At 45.5% G+C, this 27,900-nt stretch overlaps 3 protein-coding genes across 4 annotated transcripts in view; 1 reads left to right on the forward strand and 2 right to left on the reverse strand.

Annotated features, from left to right (window-relative positions):
- Positions 1 to 17,473, reverse strand: part of LOC8035180 (NPC intracellular cholesterol transporter 1) — a 74,379-nt gene extending 56,906 nt beyond the window's left edge. Inside the window, exons 1-4 of the mRNA XM_029988269.3 lie at positions 17,211 to 17,473; positions 8,497 to 8,656; positions 1,601 to 1,764; positions 27 to 264 (exon numbers count right to left, since the gene is read on the reverse strand). Of these exons, the coding sequence (XP_029844129.2) occupies positions 27 to 264; positions 1,601 to 1,764; positions 8,497 to 8,656; positions 17,211 to 17,255 (607 nt within the window). The 5' untranslated portion in view covers positions 17,256 to 17,473. The remainder of the gene's footprint in view (positions 1 to 26; positions 265 to 1,600; positions 1,765 to 8,496; positions 8,657 to 17,210) is intronic.
- A 2,149-nt stretch (positions 17,474 to 19,622) lies between these two features.
- On the reverse strand, positions 19,623 to 23,400 carry LOC8035179 (elongation factor 1-alpha). Of its 2 annotated transcripts, none has more exons than XM_002411102.4 (5): positions 23,333 to 23,400; positions 22,618 to 22,792; positions 21,874 to 22,053; positions 20,304 to 21,144; positions 19,623 to 20,098 (listed from the first exon to the last, which is right to left on the reverse strand). In XM_002411102.4, exons 2-5 carry the CDS (start codon positions 22,759 to 22,761, stop codon positions 19,875 to 19,877), a joined length of 1,389 nt encoding a protein of 462 aa, XP_002411147.1. In that variant the 5' UTR covers positions 22,762 to 22,792; positions 23,333 to 23,400; the 3' UTR covers positions 19,623 to 19,874. The 2 variants fall into 2 exon arrangements, with proteins under 2 accessions (XP_002411147.1, XP_029844132.1); XM_029988272.3 differs by having other exon boundaries at positions 23,264 to 23,365.
- A 127-nt stretch (positions 23,401 to 23,527) lies between these two features.
- On the forward strand, positions 23,528 to 27,900 carry LOC8035191 (28S ribosomal protein S14, mitochondrial). The gene is made up of 3 exons (XM_002411101.4): positions 23,528 to 23,697; positions 24,017 to 24,178; positions 27,494 to 27,900. The coding sequence occupies exons 1-3, from the start codon at positions 23,617 to 23,619 to the stop codon at positions 27,674 to 27,676; spliced, it is 426 nt and encodes a 141-aa protein (XP_002411146.2). The 5' UTR covers positions 23,528 to 23,616; the 3' UTR covers positions 27,677 to 27,900.

Below are 27,900 nucleotides of genomic sequence, written 5' to 3' on the forward strand. Positions count from 1 at the left end.
TTCGCTCCACAAGTGTGCGGGCTCACCAGAGAACTGGAAGTCGATCTCGAATGGAGAGTGCAGGCTGTCGTGGGCTCCCAGGGACATGAGCAGAGTCTCGGGGACGCAGTTGTCTGCATAGCTCCCGCACAGGATCTTGGTGACCGAAGCACCCCCGAACTGGAGGCCGTAGCAGGAGTCGAAGGTTCCCTTGGCGTACGCACTGCTCATGTAGTAGTTGAGAGTGACCAGGCCCTTGCCCGGCTCTGGCTGCTTCTCGGCAACCTGCACAATCAACCCGTTGTACACCGGTGCTGACGGTAGCGTGTTACAAGTAACGGCATTACCAGTAATGCGTTACTTTTCTTTTGTAACGCAGTAATGCAACATAGTAATGCACCATAGGAAATGATGGAGCACCTGTTAATTCCAAAGAAATGTTTCTTATATCTTCATCTAAAGCAGGCCTATGGGTTGAGGCCTACCTTTCCTTGTGATTGCAGACTTCCCAGGATAATTCATACATGTTTTATCCTGGGAAAATGAAGCAGTGTCCGAGAAAAAATTGGAAACAAGCAACAACATAGTCTGGGGAAGGGGGGGGGGGGGGGGGGGGGGGGGGGCAGACCTTAAACTAGATTTAAGGTCAGGCTTTCTGGTTTCTAGTGGAAGACTCAAGTGGTTCTCAGCCAAGGGGCAAGTGAAGACAGAGATACTTCCAAAAACTGACGGTGCTGTATTTTTATTATCGTGAAAAATCGAAAGCCTTTCGGTGCCTCACATGATCGGTCCAAGTGTCTCAAGCTACGACAGCGGCCAGAAGTTTTTGGTTTCTACTGGCATCTGGCGATACGAAGGAGGGCCTCAAATTTCTTTACGAGGCAGGCATGGTTGCGTACTGTAGTACAACTTAAAAAAGAAAAAAAGATTTATTTGTACTGTCAGTCCTCACCCAGGGCAATCATTTCCGTAAAATACCAGGTAGGCACGCATGTCCACAATAAGCACCCGCTACTTTTGAAATGTGTGTAAAATAGGCAGAGGACATATCGAAGTTCTGAGCCCACCTAGCTCATTGAGATACTCTCCCCGCATCAGCCACTTGTCCGAGCTATGCATAGCTTAGCAGCTCTACCCGTGCGCTCCGGTGCAAAGCAGTGAAGCATGATGCACATGCACTTGTGCAAAGCAGTGAAACCCACCCCGGGACGTGCCCTCTGTGCACTTTTTTTTTTCTCTTTGACCTAACAAGTGCTCAACCACCACTTTTTCAAGGTTGAAAATTTCGGGAGTGTGCTTGCGAGCAATTTAACACTGAGTGCGCTGCCACACAAATACAGGCTTTTCTGAAGATCGATTGCGTCACAATTGACACCTGACCGATCTCGGACAAACTCCTCAAGTCTGACACCTTCCCTCTCAAATAATTTAGTTTAGAAAAAGCATGAATCTTGTATAGGCAGTTGCTGCATTTTGTCTCAACACCCTCGCTTAAAAACTCACGAAAACATATCGGTGTAGCGTTAGCAACACCCTTGGAAGAAGTTCAAAACTGTCTCGCATTTGTGTAACCGCGGCTTCCGTGCCTCTCTTTAGGACGTCAAACGCCGTCGTCACCAACCTCCTGAAAGGTGTCCTGGTGCGGCGAGCAGGTCATGACGCAAAAGACCCGCGCCAGGTTGTAGAAGCACGACGGGCAGCTTCCGGTCATGAGCCGCATGAGTGCCAGGTTGTCGCTGAGCTCCTTCACCGAGTGATCGTCGCAGCAGAACTTGTTAGCCCCACCTGCGAGAGGATATCGAAGTAATGTACCACTATCAGAAAACAGCACTTGGGGCCTGCCATGCTCAACGACTTGTAAGAGCAGTGGTTCTCAAATGGGGGTCGGCGAAGCCTTTTTTGGTGTCCGCGACACCTTTGCCTCAAGCATTAACCTTGGGTTTTCGGTTGGTGTTCGCCCCTAACGCAAAATTTGACAAATAGCGTGGGGCCCGTACTTGCTTGGGACCGGGCTACACGGCAAACATGGCGGCGCCCTTCCCACTCACTTTGGAGCAAATTCGTCACGGTCGCTGCCGTATTAGCCACATTTACTGCCAGTGAATGGTGCAGTCCGTTTTCGCCTCGCTTTATCTCGCTCAAATCGCAAAGAATGAGCGATGAGCTCGCCCCATTTTAGAGTGCCTTCCGATTCTCGCCATTCCTAAGCCTAACAAAAAAATCAGTCAAATTAGTTTTTTTTTTCTTTCCCCAAACCAACAACAGGCATGTGGCACGCCCCAGCAGAGGACTGAAGATTAATTTCGACCATCTCGGGATCTTTTCACGTGCAACCGAAAGCTCCCAAGCCTAAAGGCCCGTTCACTCTTGCGACCTCCTAAAACTGGGATCCTTAAAACCGCTTACAATGAGAGGATACACTGGCGCCATCTATTGGGTAGCAGTGTAAACTTGGCGGTCCGGCATCATTTCTATTTCTCTCGAGCATTATCCTTTCTTTTTTGGCTTGGAAAACTTTTGTGAACGTTATAAACAAGCTTTTCTTATAAGTATTACGCACATTTGACCTCGGAAATACTGCATAACCTTCGTTCTTGTGAAATGCAGTTCCAGGGTCACCGCACAGATGGCGCCAGCGTGCCAGTGTGTTCTCTCGTCCCAAGAAATGTTAAGAGGTTTTAACAAGCCTCGGTCTCTCTCGGTCGTACTCGGTTGCAAGAGTGTGGACGGGCCTTAAAGAGACAAGGTAACCGTTGACACTGCAACGTCTCGCTGCCCCAAGACTCCGAATGTATTTTCTTGATTCGATCGGCCGAGCATCTGTGGTACGTTACCTGTAGTTTAGAAACAAGTCTTCCAAGGCTTCCAAGTTGCTCCAGCTCAGGTCTAAATAGAGCAGCTGCTCGCATAACTGAAGGCCCAAGTCTTCGGCGACAGACGGTCAACACGGCACCCGGAACGCCAAAAACAATCCGAGAATAAGCACCAAATTAGAGCGCTTAGGATTGGATTGTTGTGGCTGAAAATGGCTAACAATATTTACACTGATTTCAGATTACCTTTTGTTTTAGCTGGGTTGATTTGATTTTATGATTTACTTATGAACAAAAAGTACTTGTTCATTGCATATGTTTTACGTTTATTTTTATTTTTTTTGAAAATTATGTTGGTTAGCTGCAATGGTGCTGCAAGCGGGAAAGGCAAGCGGCGCCAACCTTGTTGCGTTGGGGTGCCCCAATTTTTTAGGGGCATCCAAACGTTAGGGCCCCCTATTGTAAAACCCACTTTTGGCAGGTCCTCAAGAGGTCCCTGCCACATCCATGCTTAAGAGCCAACTGCACTATAGCTATTAAATAATCCATGTCAATAGTGGAGGCATCCCATTCCATCTCTCCCCCATCCCATCCCATCCCAATACCCATCCCCATCCCATCCCATCCCATCCCAATCCCCATCCCAATCCCCATCCCAATCCCCATCCCAATCCCCATCCCAATCCCCATCCCCGTCCCATCCCCGTCCCATCCCCGGTCATCATCACCCCTTCCCCATTATTTCATGGGTGCCGCTATTCCGGTGCTTAGTGGAGTTCAGAAAAAGCGTCTTCCCGAGTTTTCGATGAGGTGTCTGGAAGCTTGGGCAATAAAGTTTCGCTCTGTTGCGAGCTTTTTTTTAATGTTTCTGAAGGACTGAAAAGAGTTTCCTGCAATTTAAAATGAAGCACTGGATAACTGGCAATTGGGATTTTCAGCACCAAGATGCCTGAAGGATTGAGACTCTGAACCACAGCCTTTTCTAGTGGCTCTACTTTCCACGTGCAATGCATCCGACAACCGTGTGAAACAAAAAAATAAAATAAAAAATGACCTCACTTTTTTGCGCAAAATGTGGAGTGAGAAAGTTTTTTTCGAAAGACAACCCTTGGCGAGTTCTGCATTCACCCTTTCTTTGTTTGTCGAGGATATAATCTCTTTTCAGCCATTTCCTTCCATCGAGTTAGCTGACAAGGAACGTGTTAAAGCTGCACAAAAATAAAACTGCAGTTCATCAATTAGCTTGCTGCTAACGAAGTTGATTGCATTCTTTATATAAACTGGCATGATGGATCAGCGTAGTTGCAAGCTATAATTCGGTTCACCTAACACAAACCGCAGTGGACACTACAAACAATGTCGGATAGTCCAGCGCTGTGAACCAATAGACTACTTCCATAAAGCCCTGCATGCAACACGGCGCGCGTTGCATTCTGGGAACTAGTTGGACAGGGAGGAGGGTGTCATGGTTGCGGTTTCGATCGACACGTCGACAAGAGATTGTTTTCTGGTTCCGAGAGCGTCATTTGTGGTCTCTAAACTAACCTAAATGGTCATACCTCGAAGCTTTAGCATAATCCCAAGACGTATAGCTCATCTTAACACATGCTTGTTGTATTTTTCTACTTGAGCCTTCCTGTTAGCGTTCCAATCGAGGTATGTGGACGAGCCAGTGCTGGGAGTCTCGACGCTGCGAAGCTCGGTGCTCGGGGATCTTGCTTGTGTACGAATCAACAAGCTGTAGCAAACAATAAGTATGCATACATCGAGCTCGCGCCTTTAGATTAGTGTTGTTGATCAGGAAGTTTGTTTGCTTCGTGCGTCCATAGACGAAATATTATTTTTTGCAATTACTGTTTTTCTTAATGTTCCTGAGTATGCGAGGTAAAACTCGGAGGCGCCATTGAAAAGCTCAATTTTAACACACTTCTTATCTCTTATCTGTACTGACCCACAGCACTGCACGAAGTGAAGTCCCCACCCGCTTGCATTCCACTAATTTTCAACATCGCGTATGCGCATAAAGTTATCCTGCAATCATATAGACAAATTCGCGCATACAGACCGTTTTCAGAATGCAAAAGTCGAGCACTTGTGTGAAGAATGTCGCACCGTTCACCGAAAGTGCGTCAGACGGCCATGAACCCCTATGCGCACTGCATTGGGGTTCATGCCCGTCCGGCGCACGGTGCGACATTCTTCGCACAAGTGCTCGAACGAATTCAAAGCGCATTTGACGGTTGCTAATGGCCATAATATATGTTATGTGTTTGCTTCCTCCCTGCCTGAGTATGCCGAGATAATTTCAGACACACCGTTCCCGGCACAGATCTCGGGCGTCAGTAAAAACTCGTCCAAAAAGGCTTAGCGAGGAGTAGGGGACGCTTGTTAGGGCCTCCGTCATAGCCAGCCGATCTCAGCGTTTGCGAAAAGTTAATCTTCTATCAGCATAAAATTTGAGTGGAAGATATATGATGACACGAGGAAGACATCATAGTAGTTTTTGTGCAGTAGTGAGGTCGAATTTATTGCGTTTCCTTAAAAGTTCATGCGTAAACGCTGGCCTCAACTTTGATACCCTGTGAGGATACGGTTTGCTTTTAGCCCAATGAAGTAACAAGAAGCGGACGTTTGGCAAACAATATGCGTGTAAGGCTCCAGACGAACAAATTTCAGTTGTAGTTCACTGGTACTAGACGGGATTACTGACATTGAGCTCAAAGATACACTTGTGGGGTGAGGTGACTAAGCCACGACTTGCTACGTTCGCATACGCACGCACAATATCCGGTGTTTCGGGAACCAAGGAAAGTGCCCCGGTCTTGGTTTTGTATCACTCGAGAATGAGTGTATTGTACGTTCGTGAAAAGTCAGATAATCGAAAACGCGAGCAGCGCGTTCAGTCGCGGCGTGATAGCATGAGAGGAAGCTGCTCAGTCGAAACCGAAACTGAGTGGCCAACTAGTTCCCAGAGTGCACTGCGTGGTATTTTGCCGCGATGGGGCGCGTCGGTTTTGGAAGAAGTCCATTGTGCGACCATACATGCCGTACTTGGCTGAGGCCCTCTCGAAGGCGCATGACGTCTACACCAGTGGCGTAGCCAGGAAGATTTTCTTTGGGGGGGAAGGGGAGGGAGGGAGGGGGGGGGGGGGGCAGGGGGCTGAAATGGTGGGACGTCTATGACGGGGTGCGAAGAGGGTGGGGTTAAAGGGACCATGAAATGATTTTAAAATAGAGTTTCATCCACCGCACGTCGTAAAAGGTGTGAAAAGAAACACAAAAACAAAAATAGGGAGCCAAAAAAAATTATTTGCTATACAACTTTTAAAAGAAAACTGGACTCTTTTGCGCCTTCCTTCCTTCGCCTGTTCACTACGATGCATCCGCGGAAATGGAGCACGTCAGCCAAATCCAGGTCGCCTATTGGGTAAGAGCCTACCTCACCAGCACCGCGATCGTAAACAATAAATAGCCGGCGAATGTTTCCTAAAAGTTTTGTTAAATAATATTCAGATCCACATTTTGTAGCATAATTAGAGATGTGTGGCGAAAATTGCCAAATTTGATAATGCTGAGAGCCAAGCGCCATCTATCGTGTGGTAAACGAAGCAACTACTGCGCGTGCGCAGTAGGGCAGGGCCAACAGTTACTTGGGTGGCGGCGACCGACGAATGTTTATTTTCTTTGTTTTCCTTCCTCTCAAAACTCTGACTGACTGAACGTTTATTTTTCTATGTGTTCTTCCCGCGCGTGCCGACATCAAGCAGCAAGAAAACAGTACTTAAAACAGACCACGACGAACAAGAACGCTGGATCCACCGACTCCGACGAAGCGAGCTGCTCAGAATATAGGCCTAGCAGGCATTCCGACTCGGCGCTGCATTGCTTCGTCGCAAGACCGTCTGCCTACGACCGGCTGGCGCGCTAAATGGAATATGCCCGCGCGACCCTTGTGGACCCTTCCCGTATTATAGTTTGATCGCTGACCTCAATTCTAGATTAAGAGGTGAGGTCAATCTTCCCCTTGTTTTCCGAGGCAGTGTTGACGAACACTCGTCGAAAAGGGACTCTCGTCGATTCTATCTTCTTGTTTTGTGTGATATAGAGCTGAAATAAACGCCGTATGGATTGCCTTCGTAACACGGTATGTACACTTTGTTATTGGTATGCCATTTTTATTCTGACAGACTGCACGTCACTGTCGACCCCGGTCTAACCTTTCTTTGCCGAGTGTCGCGTCAGTATCGAGTTGCAATCGTAAAAGAACGGTCCTGAAGCGCTTACCAACAGCGCGAATACAAGACTTCCATCAAGCGCGCTCGTCCGCTCCGAGTGTAAACAGGTATTTACGTGGCTCTTGCTGACACTCGTAGTTCAAACGTATCTTTTTTAACGTCGGCTCGCTCCTGCATCTCCGAGGCCGCGAAAAACGCCATCTACGTCGCTTTGCAAACGACTGACACGGGCCGGCCCTTCTGCCAACAATGACGGGGTGGTGACAAGACTCGCTGCACTTCCCAACAGGCATACCGGCGTATGGGACTAGTCCCATGCTGTCGCTATAGCGCAACATATCTCATTGAATTTCGCTCAGCTGCGATGCGGCGATGAGAGGCGCCGATTCAGGAAATACGTCGGTGACATCAGCGCAGTAAAACCTACCGGCGCACCCCAACTCGTTGCCGCTAACACTCCCATTCTCCTACTGCCGAGAGAACTTCCGGTTCCGGAAACGGTCTACGTCACGGCTTCTTTTGCGGTCAGTTGGAGAGAATGAAAATGTCGATATTTCAATAATTTTTTGTGTAAAAGTTAATAAACCGAGACGAAAACGGATGCCTGTTCGGCATTCAGTGAACATTGACGGTTTAATGTAAAAGTTATCTGGAAAAAGTAAAAAGGTCATTTCATGGTCCCTTTAAGATTTATGTGTATGTTTTAGGGTCAGCTGGATGTCAAGGGGAGGGAGGGAGGGAGGGAGGGTGGGAGTAGAAACCCCATAAGCCCCTCCCTGGCTACGCCACTGGCTTACACAGCCTTCAATTGTCCGTTCCGGCCCACCGTAAGAAAAAAGGGAGGATAAAAAATATAATCAATAGATCGTTGAATTTAGTGGTACATTAATTTGGAATGCAATTCCAACAAATGTGATGCAGAAATTTTTTTAGAGCGCAGCTTTTAGGCGCCTGTTTCCGGCTTGAGCGGCGTCGCCGTCGGCGTATTTGCGCGGTATATTATGGGACGCGTGATGTCACTGATGACGTCATCACGATGCCCATGACAATGCCGTCATCACAACGACCCCGGTGACGCCATAAGACCCCGCTCCCGTCACGTGACCCCGGTGAGGTCATGAGGGTCACGCCGATGCCGCTTGGAGCGAGGACTAGCAGGCAGGATGACGAGGTGAAGAGGAGGGAGATACCCTCCCCTCCTCCTCCTCAAGATCTGCGCTCTAATTCGAGGAGTTGTAAACTGCTTTCTTTTTTTTACTCGCAAGAGTTAAATAAAAATTATCCCATAACAAAACCTAGCATTTTTTTTTTACATGGGTGCTGCACTGCAAAACATTTTGTGATTGGGCCCGACACTAGCCACTGTAGCTATCAGTCCAAACAATAGATATATATATATATTTTAATGTATTTGTAAAAAAATTAATAAATTCGAATCTGAATAGTAAAGTAATCGCAAAGCAACTAACCTTTCAGCAGGTCTGGACACACGTTTGCGAGGAGCTTGAGAGAGTCAGCGCTGACATTGTTTGGTGGTCCGTAGTCCACGCAAGGGATAGTTTTCATGGTCAACTTGTCCTTGCCACAGTTCCCTCTCTGAACGCAGTGGCCCGCAACGTTTGCCGTAACCTGGAAAAATGAAAATTATTGACTAACAATGACCGCATTTTTACAGTCGTGTCCCTCAAAATCTGAAAATGAATGGGAAGAGTGTTTGGAATACACACTTCAGACTACTTTTTCTTAGAAGCGTAATGTGAGCAGCAGGAGGCACAATAATGATTGCAAAACGCAAAAATAATGCCTCCACCAATGATCTTTCACTTGCGGTTATAAAAAATGGATACAAACGAAATGCACAAACAACGCTTTGCACTTTTTATTATTATTTTATTTCTCGTTATGGTGTCTTCCTATTACATGTTTTTTTTCTTCAATTAAAATACAGTAATCTGAAGCTGGGCTTTTACCCCACTCAATATCAAGACCATTAAAGTAACAGAAATCTACAGTAAGCACAGAAAGCACTCTAGCCCACCTAGGTAAGCAAGTGAATGCTAGAGAAACACTCATTGTTTTTAGAGCAAGAGAACTGTTGTCTGCAGGTTTGAAGGAATTAGTCAGTACAAGGCTAGTTAAAATCCTTCTACAGATCATAAATTGAATCTTATCCTTAAGTACAAGACACTTCAAATCCTTCCACTGTTCATGAATTGGATCTTATCTTCAAAGGCAAACAAGATACTTTAAACTTTCTCCTGGTCACATAAAGGATAGCTTAACAGAGAAAACATTGGCAAGGACTTTCGGATAGTAGAGACAGTTTATCACTGATAAAGATAGCTTTACCCTTCAAGGTTACCAGTTGCTCAGAATTCTTACACACGTATCCATGCATACTTTATAGCAAAAACAGCAAAGCTACAGTCATGCTCTCTATGTGTTCATTCTGAAGCTCTATAACAGCCAAAGTTTGCTAACGAAAAGAGGAAAAAGGTTTGAATTTTTCTACATTCTTAGTTCTAATGGAAGAGAGTGCAAAGCCAAGTAAATTTTAGGAAAAATAATTTCTTTAATACTTTACACAAGTTCCCAAATGTTCATAGCACAGTTCATCCTAAGTTGTCGCCAAAGAACACTGGATGCAGTGTCCCCTAGTTGCACGCTTCCAAAGCTAGTAGAGTGCAACCCACTTATAACGATAATGAGAAAAACCCAAAATTTCAATCGTTATAACCGATTATCGTTGTATCTGGACTAGAAACTCATTATTTCCAGTCTAGAAATTCTAAAACTGACTGTTATAAGCAGTACATATTTATATGTGGTATCGTTATAAGTGGATTGTACTGTACAAGCCCGGGCTGAGAAAATCCATCCTTTTTCAAGTCGATTAAACCAAGCAGACAACTGTATTCAAATAAAACAAAATAAAAGAAATAAATGGCAGACTGACTGAACGAACACACCAGATCCTTTACTAGCCCAATACATACAGTAATATCCAGAGAGATGCCCCACCTCTGAAAGATAACTCCTTATTTTTGGCACGATTTCCTTTCTTTCAATAACACCTAAAGGTAATTCCAGTAATTGCAGGGCCCTGGTCAATGGTGACCATGGCAGAAATGGTGTCACTTAGCCATGATGGGAGGTAACCAAGCATTGCCAACTGGGAAAGGCAGTAGTCTTGAGTTCATCGTCCCTTGCTGTCATCACAAGTTTTGCAGGTCACAAAATCTATAACTAGCATTATTTCAACCTTTTTTTTTTTGTTGTTGACAACACTGAAGGATAGTTTACTCCTTATTTTCACTCAATTTGCTCTATTTTAGGTGGGCTATCTCTCGGGATATGAAGGTGAATTCCATTTCCTAACCTTGAGGAAGGACTGGGACAGAATGAGCCCATATCATTAAAAAATATGATATTTGCAGTACTTGACAAGGTTGAATGAAGCTCTACTAAGATTATCAAATATTCTGAATAGTATAAATTGACATTCTTAAGAATATCAACTTTCATCTACTTATTTAAGAAGGTCAAGAATAAGAATATCTTCGAAGTATACAAACAGGCAAACTCATTAACCTTTTGAGAAGAGTGCATTCCTCTTGTCACAAAAACCAATTGAGAAAAAAAAAATATTTTTTGATTTTTTATTTGCATCCAGCATTCCAGTAAAAGAATCAAAAATAAAGCTGCCCTATGAAAGCAGATTCAGAGCACATTCCAACTTTGTGAATCAAACAGTCTAGACAACCTATCAAAGTTTCTCACCTACGTTGGTGACCTAAAGCTATTATTATAACACCCTTCCAAAACAGGACGTGCAGAGACCTCAATCCAGGATACGTAATGCCGCAATACGAGCACACGAGCCATTAATTCCACATGCCGGCACAAGCTGCGTGTCAACGGGACTCTCCCTACCACAAAAGATTCAGAGCTACGTTGTCATTTCATCCGTGCATAGTGGTTCCCTGCTGATTACGGCACCAATTTGTAACCATTTCTTTTATTGTGCTTTCACTCAACATCACATCCTGGCACTTGTGCTAGTGGACAAACACCAAGCACTGTGCTAGTTTTTTGTGTTATACTCCGTTCACCCCTAAGCTGAGACTGCGGCGGAGGCTACGTCCTCATTGGGCTAGTCATACGCCTCTCTTTCGCAACGTGATCACGCTCCCGCCCATGTGCACGCGCAAAGAGTCTGATTAGGTGACAAGAAGGAGGTGGCCGATGGTCCTGCGAGCACCTAGCTCCCGCCGCAGTCTCAGTTTAGGGGTGAATGGAGTATAGAGTAGTCCCCTAACATTTTTACCATGTCTCAGAGGAAAGAAATGAAAGCCGTTTACAAATCCCTGTAACGCCGAATTGGAGCGCAGCTCTTGAGGAGGAGTAGGGAAGGGTACTGAGGGGGGTCACGTCACCTGCGGGTAGTCACGTGACCCCGGGGGGGTCACGTGATCTCGGGGGAGGGGGGTCACGTGACTTGGGGGGGGGGGGGGGGGTCACGTGACCTTGGGGGGTCACGTGACCTTGGGGGGGGGGGGGGGGGGGTACGCCGACGGCGACGGCGCTCAGGCTGAAAACGGGCCCCTAAGAGCTCCGCTCTAAAAAGAAAACCTCGACGCTTGTGTTTAGACAGTGCAGGGTCAACCTGCCTTTGAGGTATGGCGACACTGGTTTATGTTGCAGATTAGAACTTTTCAGTCATTGAATCACGCAGTAGTACACTGAAGACCGACAGAGACGAAACTCCCACGACGAATGATGACGCGTATTCACAAAAACAGCCGTGTCAGCATGCCTATTAACTACTGAAGTCAGAAACGGGGGTCCACAGAACTTCCTTACAGACTTAGTGTTATACAAGGTGTTTCTCTTTAAAATTTTTTTTTTTTTTTTTTTTTACGCTGCAAAAGTTATTTTAACGCAGTTTGTGCAGGCAAGTTATACGGCCATGGGACATAATATAAGGGACTAATTGCTATAATAAGTCTAATAGTTCTAAAATTTGTTCAACAACTTTTTAATTGGTGAAAATACACACATCGTTCCAATTAGAAACTTGACAAGCATCATCGAAAACCACCACATCAGTATTAGGAAGACTGAGTGCATGAGACATGCAATAGAGCCCTAAAGTTAGCACTCCCGCAACAGGCACAAGGCTGGGGTAAGAAAAAGCGAATGACAAGACAGAAAAACCATGCAGAAGCCTTATAGCACCAGTAGCCTTGCTCCTGCTGCATGACTGATACCGCTAGCGCTACAAGTCTTTCCAATAGTGACCGATCTAGTATATTTCGACGACACTCAGCATGTTTCGACTTAAAACCATATGTTCATTTTCGATAATTTAAACATACGGCAACATTCTAGACAACTAGCTGACCAATTGGTACAATCAGACCCCGAAACTGTCTCCCCCTGACCATATAACCCACCTGCAGAAACTGCATTAGTGTAGCTTTCACAGCTTTTTTAAAACAAATCTGTTACGCTTAAAAAGAAACACCCTGTAAGTAAGCTAATGTGGAGCAAAGATGTTAAAGTATAAACCTACAATCATTGAAAAATGCCAAATCCTCCCATTTCTAAGCTCCAGCTCTTTAAAACAACCATAAATGACAAAAGACAGTTTTTCAAGACAGTTTTCAGAGAAACAAGCAAGAGAGTAAGTACCCCCCCGAACCTACATCGCACATAAACTTTTGTGTGACTAATTCTTGTCGAGCACTTTTATAAACAGCCTTCAACCTTGGCTCGTGAGCTAAAAAACATGTCACGACTGTGACAGAGGGCAGGCGCATAAAACTGGGCTCATTCAAACACAAACATATCAAACAAAACTAACTATAGTTTACATCCCCTGCGGCCGTGTTGGCACCTGTGCTCGGAAGGTTCCGTTGCCGTGGCAACCGAAAAGCTGCATGTATTTGATGTACAGGTAAAACGACTTTAGCTCGCAGGCAGGAAATTTGATGCAGCATACATTAGAATCTTTGTTCCCAGGTAAAAACAGACTGCCTGACTTGCCTGTGAATATCAAGTTGGAGTCGATGTCACCCCAAAATCAGCCTAACCACCTACTTTGAGTTCATACATCGAACGCTCTGAAGTTAAAAAATAAAAACTTGCTGAATACCTGTAAGTGAATGTCCATTCATTTTTTTTTAAACAATACAAAGATAGAAGTGAAAGATGCAGGCAGACGGAACCCTGCATCTGTGCCGTTTTGTTCGTCTTTTCTTTTTACACCAACGATTTTTAGGACTGCGAAACAAACCCAGGTGGGTACCCTACCTCGACTACTTTTGAAAAGTGACGTTTACGACAGCCGGAGGTCGTTAATCAAAAAGAAAAAATAGGAGCCTTGCGTCCAACACCATTATGTACCTATCCTGCCATTATCTGCCTTCCCACAATTTTAAAAGACTGAAAGACATTGCAAAGACAAACCCGTCAGCCAATGACTCCAACTTGTTGAGTCATTGACAGGTAACAAGACAAAAAGGGTAGAGTAAAATGAAACCCCATGCTAGCATTCCTATACCATTCATTCTTTACTGTAGCACAGATATGTAACTCCAGATGACAAACCACCGCAAGTAGGTAACCCTTATTGAGGCACCATGCACTAGATAACGAAAATGGAAAACTTGGGTCGGTGCTTGACACAGATGTAAAGACTCCTACCTCACTTGTTACAACTGGAGCAACCAAATCTTAGGATTTTAAAAAGGCATTTTGAGAGCTGCATGTTTTTTTCTTGTTTTTGTCTAAATGTCAAAATATACATTTTTTTTTGGGGGGGGGGGGGGAATGTACGAAGGAATCTTTATTGCAGCCATGTCTGATTGCTGACTGAACATGTCCTTGCAATTTGGAATTTTTTTTTGCTCTGTGCTTATCAATCATATTGAAGGAGTTCAAAACAAGGCTGTGAGATTTGTTTTTGGAAGGTATGAGTATGAAGAGTGCATTGGTGCGATGAAACATTATCCTCAATTTAAATTGTGTTCGAGAAAACAATTGAATATCATTGTTCCAAAATGCATCGTCCTTGCAATATCTGAATTTTATATGCCCCTTGGCATAAGTTATTGAATTTTAAAAGTCTCCAATTGCATCCTAGCGTAAACAGTGCTTTCATTACCAACACTGAAGCTCTGGTGTCACGTAACACAAAGTGAGCACCTCTGTCTCGTCGTTTGCCTGCAAATGAACGTTGCAGCGTGCTTCATTTTTGTTGTTGTACTCGACTTGTTTCTTTGGATGGGTGAAATTTTTGTTTCACAGTTGGGTGCCACAACCACTGGGCAGCACCTGCGAGCCAAACGCAACGTTCCATACTTTTCCGCGAGACGTGCAGCAACGAGCAAAATGAACCGTCACCGTGGAAGGTACAGTCCCCCGCAATATGAAAGACCCACTGGGAGAGCGTGGCCGAGGCGGTGGCTGGCGGGGGCGTTGCGAGCGCTCCGGGCAATTCCATTCTGCTTCGAGGGGAGGACACTCACTCGAGGCTCAGTTAAAGCGCAACGCGCTTATCAGTTTGTGCCGAGTCCCGAGTGAGCGTCCTCCCCTCGAAGCAGAATGGAATTGCCCGGAGCGCTCGCAACGCCCCTGCCAGCCACCGCCTCGGCCACGCGCTCCCAGTGGGTCTTTCATATTGTGGGGGACTGTACATAGGAAACACTGTGTTCACGTCAAGATCGAGATCCCGCTTATGCAGCAATCATTTTACAGAAGAGAGCTAAGACTTAGCTCTTAGCAGGCAGAAGGCTCGTAAGCTGAGGTGTGATGCTGCACCAACGATATTCAACTATATCCACTCACACCTCGCCCAAACCGGATCAATCGGTTTGATTATGCAGAGAAACCGAAAGCAATAGCTAGGCCATCTTGAAACAATGCCAAATGTTATATTTAGGACGCTCGCTGCCCGATTCCGTTTGACCAGCGTGTGAAAATGGAGCCAAGCTACAATTCACCAAGCTCGTCCGAGTCGAGTGACGATCTAGGAATGTTACATACATTTTGAACGAGTCGCCGTTTGCGTTAACCGCTGGCATCGCCTCCAAAAGAAAGACCCGCAGCCGCGTCACCGATCCAGCGGATTTGCCGATATGTGGACCCAGATGCCGCTTCATGGACCCAGGTGCCGCTTTAAAGGCAAAATCTGCATCCTTCTCTTATCAAGCGGTCCTTGTCAGATCGGTGGCTGTCACAGTTGTGTTTGCGCGAAACGGCATACGTCGGTTCAAAGCTAAAGGCTGTTTTCAAGCAATATCTTGCCAAAGGTGAGACTTTTTTGCACACGCTTGGGAGCTGCACTACAAGAAACATATTTCAGTAGAGTACAGCCTAGGAGACTTAAAATTTCAAACAAAATACAAGACATCCATCGACCAAGGCTTGTCATCCCGACCATCCGACGAGCCTTCGAGTTATGCGACAAGCAGCAGCTACAAATGTCAGCTATTGACGATGGCGAAATTTGGGTTGCAGTTTCGTACACACACACACACTCATGAATGGTTTAAAATATAGGAACATCATATATCTGAACAAAAAGTATGTTTGACTTATGAACACTCCCTCAATGTAACGAGTGCAAAAACTCAAGTGCTTCCGGTTTCGACCGGACAATCCCTTTAAACAGGGCATTTCCATACAAGATGTGTTTAGGTCACTTGAAACTAATGCATAACATATACTACGTCAGATCAAGAATGAACAAATTGTGACTTGGAGCAATTTTTGAAGCAATAGAACACAAATTTTCGAGCACTTTGGAACACCTAAAAATGGCTCTTGGAGCACCTGAAGTACCAAAAATGAGTTTGAACCCTTTAGAGCACCTAAATATTATTTTGCAATGTACTTTTGAGCACGCTAGTTATGAAATTTTATGATCACATAAATGTAGTAAGGAGAATCATAAATTTTGCAAGTCTCTTACCAATTTTTGCTGTAGGCAGTACAAGCCACTTGTTAATGTTGGTCTCCACTGGCTTAGCTATGAAGTCACTGCATAATTTGGCCAGCCACGATTTTTATCAGGATGACACAGAAAAGTGCCTTCGGCACAGGAGTGAAATCAGTTTCATTGCTTTCAAACAACCTCTCTTGTTTAATGTTTCGTCAAACGGATGTAACGGATGCTGGTCTTCCTGGGTTATAAGATGGACAATAGGAGAGTTCATCAATATTTGTAGATTTGTGCAGAACTCGTACGTCTTGACTGCTCCCTTGCTAATGAACCTTGGGTGTTCCAGGGTCTCCACAAATAAACAAATCCCTCATTTTGTTTCGTTGGGGTAGGGTTTAACAGCACCGAATTGCACTCTGAGAGACCTCGGCTGCATATCTATCAATCTAGCGAACAACTGCTCGAAACAATTGGCAGACTGATAGAGAAGTTAAGATAAGCACCGAAGGCGTGTCATGCAGTGTCGAAGTAATGCCCCTGGAATCGTGCACGCTAATTCGGTAACTCGAGAAGAAAAGAAAAACGGTAGGGAGGTTTTTATAGTCGTCTCGCCTCCAGCGTCAGCTTTCTACCTTCTATGTTTCGGAGCCTTAGAGCGTGCACGCGCAGCATCACGGAAGGCAACGGGCAACTGCTCTTGGCCGGGTATCCGAAAGAGATGCTAGTGTCAGTTCTTACCCTGTCATTGACATTTCATCCAAGTGAAAGGATGGATAACGCTCTAGGTCAGGAGCACTCGATTAGCACTTCGACAGACATATTACGGAGAGAAGCATGGAGTGTCAACACTTGTCAACTACGGCGCCAAAAAAAAAAAAAAAAAAAAAAAAAAAAAAAAAAAACAGGTCAACATAGGAGATTCACAGGAAGACAGGTGCGCTCTATCACTTCTTTCTGAAATGCAGTGTCATGAAACTAAACGCACCCGCGAAATCTGAGTTAATGTTATTAATGTGGCGTGCGTAAATTTTACAGGTGTCCAATTTCGGTGGACCTTGGGTTGTCTTCTCAGTACACCCGGTCTTTTTTAGCGTTGTTGCTACCTATCATGAATCAGCAACTTCCCCCCAGCTTCCCTCGTAATGAGAAAATGAACTAGGAAAGTTGGCCCAAAGTTAACTGCACAGCTTGCGAAGTCCGACCCGCAAACACAGTACGAAAGTGGTGTGGACTCACCACGGAGAGCGCCGCGACGGCGCAAACCAGGCGAACGGCGTGCATGGTTGAACTGGTTGGACCGCGGGCGACTGAAACCCGACTGCTCCGACGACACCAACGACACTGCCAAACTACGCGCTACGCGCTGTATGAGGAAAGCGAAAGCGAGGAAATCTTTTGACTGAATCACATGATTTCCGACAACGTAATCAGCGTGTATCGCGCACCATCCCACCATCTACGCGACCGTCATCATCTGACGAATCGATACAATACGGGCTAAAAGAGGGCAGCACTGGCTAGAGTTACTTCTCGCTTTCAAGTAGAGATGGCGCTGCATACAATCTTTTTTTTTTTTTTTAGTAGTGACATTATTACACTATTTTTTAGTTTTTTTCTTTTTATTTGTTGCATTTTGATTGTTTATTTTAACGAGGTAGGTTACTCTTGAGCCACAGTATCAAAAGTGCAAAGCGTGAGCTACTAAAGCCCCTCTATGAGCTACGAGGCGAGTCATGAGTTATAGCGAGTTCGTTTCACGGCACTCGTGCCCACGCGTGCCCACTCGCAGCGAGGAACGGGTTCGTTTCGGCCGGCACTCCACGAGTGGTTGCACTCTCCGAGTTCGTTTCAGCGCTGACACCCCACGCGTGCATGCACTCGCTGCACCGAGAAAATCGGGAGTGCGCCAAAATGCAATCCCGTCATGCCTCGCTCCGGCGGGGCCGGCAAGGAGCGGGAGCAGACGACCAGGGTTCGTCTGCTACGATGTGTCGCGGAACCGAACGAAAAAAAAAGTAGATTTTCTGATAAAAAAACGCGTCCCTGGGGCCACGAAATCAAACGCGAGCTTGAATTGTGAGCGTCTGCTATTTCCCGAAGGAAGCAATTGACAACCCATGATTTATTTGCCGGTTTTAAATCGCTTTGTTGCCGTACAAACGCTGAAATATACCAGTGTGAAAAGGAATGATCAGAACAAACGTAACAGCAGCCCCCGAGATATCTATCACCATCCGTGTGCGGGTGAAAAATTTAACATTTGTCGACAAAACTCCCCCAGCAGAAACCTCTGACTGCCTAATAAGCATCAGAGAAAGCTAAAGATGGAGACTTTACCCGAGGATTGGGCAACATCATCATGTTTAACATTTACCTACGTCAGCTAACTTGCCCCGTCGTATTTTGTTCGAGAATGCTCTCGTTCTCGACGCCCTCACCAAGGCTAATATCTGATCCACCTATATTGACGATCCAAATCGAAAGTCCCAGTTTTGCTGGATATTCCAACAGGCTAGTTTTAAGCCGCACCCTTTCAGTGGTTCACGCATAATACCATGCTTAAACGGATCATGCTTGTGCTCGGACAGTATCATCAGTTTTCTTCAGTGTAAACAGTTGTAAGAATTGAAAGATCGCAACCAGCTGCTTTGTAGACAGCTGGTTGCGGAAATTTACGCCGCCTGTAACTATCTCTACGGCAGCCGAGCTGTTTGAAGTCATCGCAACTATAAACTACAGGTTGCAGCGACCAACGTTTGTAGATAAACGTTGGTAGCGACTGCATTCTCGCATTCCCACGCACCACTCCGATCAGAAAGGCGCTAGTTTCGGTTTGAAGTCGGTACCTTTTCTACAACATAGATGGCGGCAGCATCAATCTTCTGCACTCGGTGCATTTGGCGAGTTCGTTTGAGTCCAGTTTTCCGTGCAACACTCTGAGAGTGCGGTGCATTCTGGGAGAGAACTCGAACGGTGCCTGTGCGTGTGAAACGAACTCGCTATTACTCTAGCCTAGCGTAGGGAGCCTTCATGTGAGCGCACATGAAGGCACTCTAGCCTAGCGTGTAACCCGTGTAACAGAGGCGCACGAATGGAAAAGTTGTTTTAATACACGACAGCAACGCTTGTAGGTAATTAAAATCTATAATAATTTGCATTTAAAGTTCTGTCGGTTGCGTACACGGCACTGATCTCTATGTCTATTGTCATTGAGATGAGTGGCACACGGGCACCGATTATCAGACTTCAGGTTTTCGGTTTAGGTGGGCCTTCAGTATATCTCGTGCCCGCCAGACATTGAATTCGTATTTTGCAGTCTGGATCCACCCCGCTCATAATGCGGAAGCAGTAGAGTGAAGAGCGGGACTACACATTTGGACCTTCAAGCAATATTCGGATTAGACGAACAAGTCCTGCATAAATGGCCCGTCACCAATTCCTGCACTTTCCATTTAAGCCCTAGCAAGCTCAATTTTACCCTTCAATAACCTAACAATTCAGACGAGTGAACAGATTTGTGGCATTGCACTATGCCATGGTTTCTAATTACCCAAGCAGTTTAATCGAGATGAGATTCAACAAAGGCACACCCACCTATTTCAAAACAGAACCAAGATTGAGAGAAATAAAGAGGATGGACACCCAGACTCGAAGGGCGATACAGCTTGGCTTTTATTTGTGTCGCTTTAAAATAGAAACACCCAATGACAACATCTCAACAGGTAAGGGGCACAGACTTTTTTTCCTCCTGAACTCTTTGCGGTGACACTGACACAGCAACCAAAGGTTGAGAAACAGAGTAACCAAACGAAAGTGTGCCAGGAGCCTTGTCCCGGCCGGGGGCCAGCAGCCCTGCTGCCGTGGCTGCTGCTCTGGAGTGGCCCTGCCAAGTAGCCATAGTTATTTCTTCTTCTGGGCCTTCTCAGCAGCCTTGGTGACCTTGCCACCAGATGCCTCCTTGGGCTTCACAGACTTGATGACGCCCACAGCCACCGTCTGCCTCATGTCACGCACGGCAAAGCGACCCAAGGGTGGGAAGTCGGTGAAGGTCTCCACGCACATCGGCTTGGAGGGCACCAGGTCGATGATGGCAGCATCTCCAGACTTGATGAACTTTGGGTTGTCTGCAAAAGACAAGGACAAGACATCAGAACTAGCTAAATACTGAAGACTACTAAAAAAAACCAAAAAAAAAAACCTTGAACTATCAAGACTGATGTCCTCGAGGCATCCTCATCCCGGAGACCTATGGTCCCAGGATTTCTGGAATAAGGATTCCTCGAAGACACCAGTCAGGCTGGTGTCCTCTAGCCATTGAGATGACCGTACCTTCCAGCTTCTTGCCAGAACGACGGTCGCACTTCTCCTTGATCTCACGGAACTTGCAGGCAATGTGAGCCGTGTGGCAGTCCAGAACAGGCGTGTAGCCGTTGGAGATCTGGCCAGGGTGGTTCAGCACAATCACCTGGGCGGTGAACTCCTCCGTAGACTTGGGTGGAGAGTCCTTGGAGTCTCCACACACGTAGCCACGACGCAACTCCTTCACAGACACGTTCTTGACGTTGAAGCCCACGTTGTCTCCGGGCACGGCTTCCGTCAGAGCCTCGTGATGCATCTCCACAGACTTGACCTCAGTGGTGATGTTGGCGGGGGCGAAGGTCACCACCATGCCGGGCTTGAGGAGACCAGTCTCCACACGGCCGACCGGGACCGTGCCGATACCACCAATCTTGTAGACGTCCTGCAGGGGAAGTCGGAGGGGCTTGTCCGTGGGACGGGTGGGGGGCTCCATGGCGTCCAGGGCCTGCAGCAGGGACTTGCCCTCAGACTTGCCAGACTTGCGCTCAATGGTCCAGCCCTTGTACCAGCCCATGTTGGGGCTGGCGTCCAGCATGTTGTCACCGTTCCAGCCGGAGATGGGCACGAAGGGGACGGTGGCTGGGTTGTAGCCAATTTTCTTGATGTAGGCAGACACTTCCTTCTGGATTTCCTCGAAACGGGTTTGAGAGAAGGGGGGCTCAGTGGTGTCCATCTTGTTGACACCCACAATCATCTGCTTCACACCCAGGGTGTAGGCCAGCAGAGCATGCTCTCTGGTCTGACCGTTCTTGGAGATACCAGCCTCGAACTCACCAGTACCAGCAGCCACAACCAGCACGGCACAGTCGGCCTGGAAGGGACATCAGGGTCAAACAAAGCACAACGCCTAGAGGCTGGTGTCTGCCATATTCCTCGAAATCCCTTTTGAATATAAGACGTGCAAGCATAAGAAACAAGTGGCTGCCAGCAGCGAAGGTCTTTGCATCCTTGGCAAAATTTTCTCCCAACAATGCCATAAACAAGATTGACTAATTGTAGTTTGAGTAAGATGGCAGAGAATAACGCCAGTAACTGCACTGCTCCGTTCCCATTGTTAACTGGCTGCTATAGTCCGACAGGTTAAGAGTTAAAGGAAAGCTCCCCCCCCACCTCTCCACTTTAGCGAAGTGAATATTGGAGAGGAGACGACCTCTCAAGCATTTGGTCTGCTAAAGTGTAGGAGGGGTGGGAGACAAGTCTCCCGAATTCTTAACCTGTCAGACTATAGCTGGTGGTGGAAAAACTATCCACTAAACTCATCTAGACCAGTATTATCAAGAGTACCGGCACCAAAAGTGTAAATTGCACTAGCATGAAACAAATATGAGGTACTTTACATAGGTCATCTAAAAGCTGTACAAACTATACCCCCATTGCAGGTTAAAAGCAGCACTAACACCTGTGAAGTCCTCCCACTATTGCAAGGAAACACTAGGAGTAGAGTCCAGTTCTCTAGTGTTCACTTACAAAGGTTGAAAGACTGAAGATAATTGGAGGTTGTCCAGTGCTAAAACTAGCCAAAGGGGACTGCCAGACTGACCTGGGAGGTACCCGTGATCATGTTCTTGATGAAATCACGATGTCCCGGGGCATCGATGACGGTCACGTAGTACCTGGGGGTCTCGAACTTCCACAGGGTGATATCGATGGTGATACCACGTTCACGCTCTGCCTTCAGCTTGTCCAACACCCAGGCGTACTTGAAGGAGCCCTTGCCCATCTGCAAGCAAGCGGAACATACACCATTCTCACCAAACCAATGGCAAAATGTTTGAATGAAAGCCAAAAAAATTTAGAGTGCAGGAGTGCTGGCAAAACTTAGAAGTCAAATTTGAGACTAAGAAGCAGGAAGAGAGTGATCATTGTCTTTAACAAAGCTGTGCCAAAATCGAGTTTTAGCCACACTTGAAGTATACTTCATTTATCCCAGTACCATATGCCCCCTTTTGAATTTACTTGACTAATACACAGCGTAGTCTGCGTTGGGCCATAAAATGCTTAGGGAGTAATGAACTTGCTTGTTGAAAGAAGCATTCGAAGCACTGACCAGCAAGCCTAACGTAACTTCATGCGCACATGGCCTATCGCCTCCGAACCAACACAAGTTTTTCCAGCTGTAACTGATCTCAGCTCAACATACAGAAAAACCCAATTCCCCAAACGCGAAGCTTGGAACCGCATCACGCCGGCCGGCGACCAGACAATATGGCGAACTCCGCCCGCTCCGATAAAGGACCGACGGGCGCAGGGAAAAAGCGGTCAGGAGGAACCCCGAAAAACTGACCTCTTGGGCTTCCTTCTCGAACTTCTCGATGGTACGCTTGTCGATACCACCGCATTTGTAGATCAGGTGACCGGTGGTCGTCGACTTGCCGGAATCGACGTGGCCGATGACCACGATGTTAATGTGCGTCTTTTCCTTTCCCATGACTTCGGGTGATCGTGGCGTGTGCCCCTGACTGCAAAAGAAAGACAGAGATGAGCTCGTCAAACGGAGTTGAAGACCCCCTGAAGTCGGCGCTCCTAGCGCCCGGACACTGGAAGTTCGCGGCCGCGCCGGCAAACAGCAATGGGCACAAAAGCGGAGCGGGGAATGGCGTGCGCAGTCAAAATGGCGACCCAAAAATTTTCGTCGCCACGAGGCGTAGAAACACACTGCTAATGACAAGCGAATGTGATAGTGGCTGGTCCACACCAGTCCACTCGTTGCAGAAGGCGTAAGCTCGGTTCGGAAGCGAATTTTTGGCGAACCGGAACTCGGAGACGTGGTAACCAGCACGGAAAGTCGGGCGGCCTTTCGCACCGCCATCACGGGGATCAGCACCGGCTACCCCGGAAACGTCCAACCAATCCGAACAGGTGAAACAGTAACCACCGCCCGAAAATAATGCCGCAAACGTCAAGAATTATCCTGATAGTTAAAAACTGACCCAATGTTCTTGACGGATGCCAATAATTTGACCCAGCAAAACGCGGATAAAAGAGGCAGCACAACTCACCAACACAACCGACGGAGAGCGAAGAGAAGTGACGGCGGCGGGTCACGTGCTATATATCGACTTGGTTATGACGTCATCAATACGTTCACAAAACGCTTTGTTATGCAAACATTTATAAATATTTTATTAAAGTAAAACATTATGGTAATTTTAAATTTATTAAATATTTTTATAAAAAGCTTGTAAAGAAGTTTATTATCAAAATGCGGTCCTAAATCTAGCTGACTGTCATGGCGGCCCGCATGCTCCGGTTTTATTGATTCTATCTGATTGAGCGAGCTTAAATGAATACCGCTTTGAGTTTAGCAATGAATAAGCTCCTCGGAGCAACGAGGTGTCTGGCGAATGCAGCTCTTTCCGGACAGGCAAGTTTTTCGTCGATCTGAGATGTAGAAACCCACCAAACTGTCCAAAACGTTTGCCCTCCAATCACATTTGCGTATCCAACATGCACAGCGTGCTTCAGCTTCTATGTTCAGTGACGCTTTACATTTTTAAGTTACGTTTGAAGGTACTTTAGTTATTTTGCTTGCATCGACGCATCTTTGATGCTTTGTTTGATGAGTAGGCGTTGTCAGTAGAGGCTGTTCTTCGGACTTCCATTAGTCACACTATGATGTGACCACTTCTAAGTTGTCAAAGATACAACTTCCTGACTTTATTTTCTGCGTTTTTAATTTACAGTCGACGACTACGTTGGGTTCCCTGAGTCCGCGACGGTTCATGTACACGGACTGGAGGATGGCCCGTGACGCAAAACGACGCAGAATCGTGAAGGAATACGCCCGTCTGAGGATCAACATAAATTCTCTGCGAAAAAACGACATCTTGCCCAGGGCACTTCAGGTAGCAATTTCAAACGAAACATCTCCTTTTTTTTTTTTTTTTCTGAGTCTTAAAACAGTTATTTACCCCTTTGTATATATGTATTATTGGGGGTACAGAATAAAGTTGAATCATAGATATTGTAGTAGGCCTAACTGGGCGTTGTTGCTAAGGCTTTATCGAGTCGTGGCCCGTTCCATTTTTATTTCTCGTCAAATTTCGGGAAAAGTGTAAGTTTACAGGATCAAGATTTGCTTTGGAAACAAGGTCACTGAATGCGAATGCAGTGCGAGCGGCAACCCGGGAACTTATCAGCGAGAACAGTCACGTGGTGCCGTCCCTTTAAAGCGTCCGCAGGACAAGTTTTGTCGTTATTTCTTTTCTTTCACTTTCTGTAAAGTGAAAATAGATTATTATTCGAAGTATTTTAAGTCTATTGTCACCTCAGTAAGCCCGCAACAGCATTACACCTCAATATATAGCCTGATCTAGCTATCATGTGCGGCCGGCAGCAAGTTCATGGTTGCTGCAGTGTACCTGATTAGATGTCTGGTTATGGTGTGTAAAAGCAAACGATAAATGTTGGTGTTGGTGGGCCACTAGTAATGCGTCATAGCCTTGTTTATTTGATTTTATCCTAACATGTTATCTAATTCCATTTGTAGCTAGATTATTGTACATAAGTGAAAAGACAGTGAGTGTGCAGGCGAGCTGGTACTAGCTAATCATGCCATATAACACCTGAGACTGTGGTGGAAGAAATTTGAAACTAGAAATTTGAAAGAGGATGTCCCTTTCTGTGTCTGTTCCTTCTACTAAAATGTTTCCAATTTCTTCCACCACAGTCTGAGGTGTTATACGTAGAGTTCCGCGCTTTTGGTTTTTATTTTTTTAAAATTCGGCATACTTTTTAGGTGCTTATTTTAAAATTCAATTTTCGGTTTTCTTCGGTGTATATTTATTCCCAAAAAGGTTTACCGGTTTCTTTCGGTGAATATGAAAGAAACACCATCGGACACCGGATCAGATGATCCTTGTAGCTCTGATATTTGTGATCACTCAAAGAATAACGGCACGTGTACATACGTGGTCTTCGCTGCAACTTCCATCAGGACACACCTCAAAATCGCCGAATTCGCGGGCATAATCTTTAGCGCGCTTCTTTTCCCTTCCCACTCTGACGACGTGACCGTCCAAGGTGATGACCGTATAGGAACCAGCGGAATGGCAAAAAAAATAATCCATTGTATTTATGTTGTCAACCACAGGGAAGTTTGAGAGAGGGTAATAAGAAAGGCTCTCCTCGATGTCCTCTAAAGTGCATGAAGCGAAAAACCTTATACTAGCCGACATCCAAACTTTTTTTTTTTTTTTTGACCAGGAATTTGTTACACTTAGCCCGATCACAGAAAGGACACAGATGTCCCGCGAAGGCCAATCCAAGACTTCTTTTTCGTTGTATGTTGAACCTTGGAAGAAGGCAATGATGAAGACGTCACACAATGTCTAACCTTGCAAAGCCCTCTCTCTTTCTCCCTCCCTCCCCCACCAACCTCGACGCGGCCTTAAAAACTGACCTTTTTCGGTTAACACTGAATTTTAGAGAACGGATTAGACATACTTTTATTGGTTTAAACCGAATTTGCAAACCGACCTTTTTCGGTTAAAACTGAATTTCCAAAAATGGGTTCGGCATACTTTTATCATTTTTTATGGGTTTAAACCGAAAACTCTGAACCCTATTTATATGGCATGATTATTGTACAGCGTAAATTTGTAATTGCAAAAGTATGTTTTTTCACGTACAGGAAAAAAGGGGGACTCACCTTTACATCAATCACAAAATTATGCGTAGTTACTGGTTTGCACATTTCTAGCTTTGGAACATGTCTGAAGAACGGATGCATACTTTCCCTGACAAATTCAGTCCTATTTCCTTTGAAAGAAACAAAAATGTACTGAAAGGTAAGGGCACGAAAGGTTTGGTGAAGGCTAAACATGATGGATGAAGAAAGAATAAAACAATTAAAACAGGGACAACACAACCACATCTTTCATGTGGTTGTGTTGTCCCTGTCTTAATTGTTTTATTCTTTCTTCATCCATGACTTAAACCAACACGCTCTTCTCCCAAGCATTAAACATGATGAGCAGATCTCTGAGACTGAGCACAGTACATGAGCAACGTCTCGGTTATATTTTTTGGTAAAATTTACGGTCTCTAATTTTATTTTCTTGAGGTATTTTTGTTCTCAACTTTTTCCTGACCGCACCTATAAGCCATCAGTCACCGGTGATCGATGGTTTCCAAGCACCGTCAAGAAGTTAAGTTTCGTGCGAGGAATTATATTCCAATATCGTGTGGATAGCCGAAGAGCACTAGTTTCAATTTCAAGGTAGGTTTAATCACAAGGTGGTGGGCTGTCAAAAACAGTCCTGGGAACGGTGGTTTCACTTGCCTAATGTGGCTAACTGCTTGCGTCAGTCTTCGAAACAAAGATGGCATTATTTACGTAATTCAACTGTATTGGGGCATATTTTTTTATACCTCAAGAGATGTGGAGTCACTCTAAATTATGGTATAGGTATCACTTAACAGATGGTTGTCGGTAAGCATCACTATAACTTGCAAGGCTGTCCTGAGCCGACGTGCACATTTAATGTTCCCAACAAGCTGGACAGAAATGTTAAATATGAGAGAACTACACTTACTGCTATGACAAAACCGGGGCGAAACACAAAAAAAGCATTCTGGGAATGTGAGGTGTACTATTATGCTTCACCAATATAAGCATTCTTTCTTTAAAAAGCACACGTGTTACGGAGGCTAACTCCGACGAACAAAAAATAGACATCAGTTAGAATACACTAACTTTCAGAAGTCGTGGGAGTGGGGCACAATTTCTGAATTTTTTTTATTATTTGTTGTTTAATTTGACATAGCTGTAGAAGTTTCGGCGTTTATATGCCTCCCATACTTACGTTGCATTTTCAGAAAATAACATTTGAAATTTTTTTTCTACATTTTGTTTTTTAAAATAACAGCTAATTGGCCAGATTTTGGTGTGTCATTTTGCTTCATACGCAAGTTAGTTAGGAAAATAAAAGCAATTGCACGGATCCTTTGAAAATTTCTACTTTTCCCATGGTCAGGAAAGTGTTAACTGCAAAGCGAGCCAGAAAGCTGACTTCCAAACAAAGAAACAAACATTAGTTTATTTGAATACTATGTAACATTTTTTATCCTGCAAACACCACATGATGCATTCCTTGCTAGGACTGAAAAAGGTACAGATATTTCCCTGATTTATCTTCACGATGCCTTTGCTGTTGCAGGAAATAGCAGACAAGGAGATTGCTGAGCTTCCGCTGAACAGCTGTACAACGCGTATCCACGGGCGATGCGTGGTCACCTCCAGGGCTCGTTCCTTCGTCCGTCCCTGGCGCGTGTCGCGGATAATGTTCCGTCACTTTGCGGACTACAACTACATGTCCGGGGTGCAGAGAGCCATGTGGTAGTGGATGCCTGAAGCAGTCTCTGCGTGAAACATGTGGTCAAATGTTGTCTTGTCTTTTCATTCAGTTTTGTGCGATCTGTCGTCAGCAGAGCTGGCTAGACTTTGAGCCCCGTTGAAAAAAGAATTTCGAAACCTTGGAAGCATGCCGAAAAAAGAAAGGCATTACGGTATTTTCAGTGTTGGAGATTGAAATGCTAGAAATAAAATAGTAGATTCCCTTTGTGA

Source organism: Ixodes scapularis, unplaced genomic scaffold (genome assembly GCF_016920785.2).
Source record: "Ixodes scapularis isolate PalLabHiFi unplaced genomic scaffold, ASM1692078v2 PGA_scaffold49__6_contigs__length_1374808, whole genome shotgun sequence".
Classification (NCBI taxonomy): domain Eukaryota; kingdom Metazoa; phylum Arthropoda; class Arachnida; order Ixodida; family Ixodidae; genus Ixodes; species Ixodes scapularis.

Coding starts and splice junctions, on each gene's coding strand:
- LOC8035191 (XM_002411101.4), top strand. CDS start 23,617: ATGAATACCGCTTTGAGTTTAGCAATGAATAAGCTCCTCGGAGCAACG. Junction 23,698..24,016: donor ATGCAGCTCTTTCCGGACAG/GCAAGTTTTTCG, acceptor TTTAATTTACAG/TCGACGACTACGTTGGGTTC. Junction 24,179..27,493: donor TCTTGCCCAGGGCACTTCAG/GTAGCAATTTCA, acceptor TTGCTGTTGCAG/GAAATAGCAGACAAGGAGAT.
- LOC8035179 (XM_002411102.4), bottom strand. CDS start 22,761: ATGGGAAAGGAAAAGACGCACATTAACATCGTGGTCATCGGCCACGTC. Junction 21,145..21,873: donor TGATCACGGGTACCTCCCAG/GTCAGTCTGGCA, acceptor TGTCCCTTCCAG/GCCGACTGTGCCGTGCTGGT. Junction 20,099..20,303: donor TTCTGGCAAGAAGCTGGAAG/GTACGGTCATCT, acceptor TGTCTTTTGCAG/ACAACCCAAAGTTCATCAAG.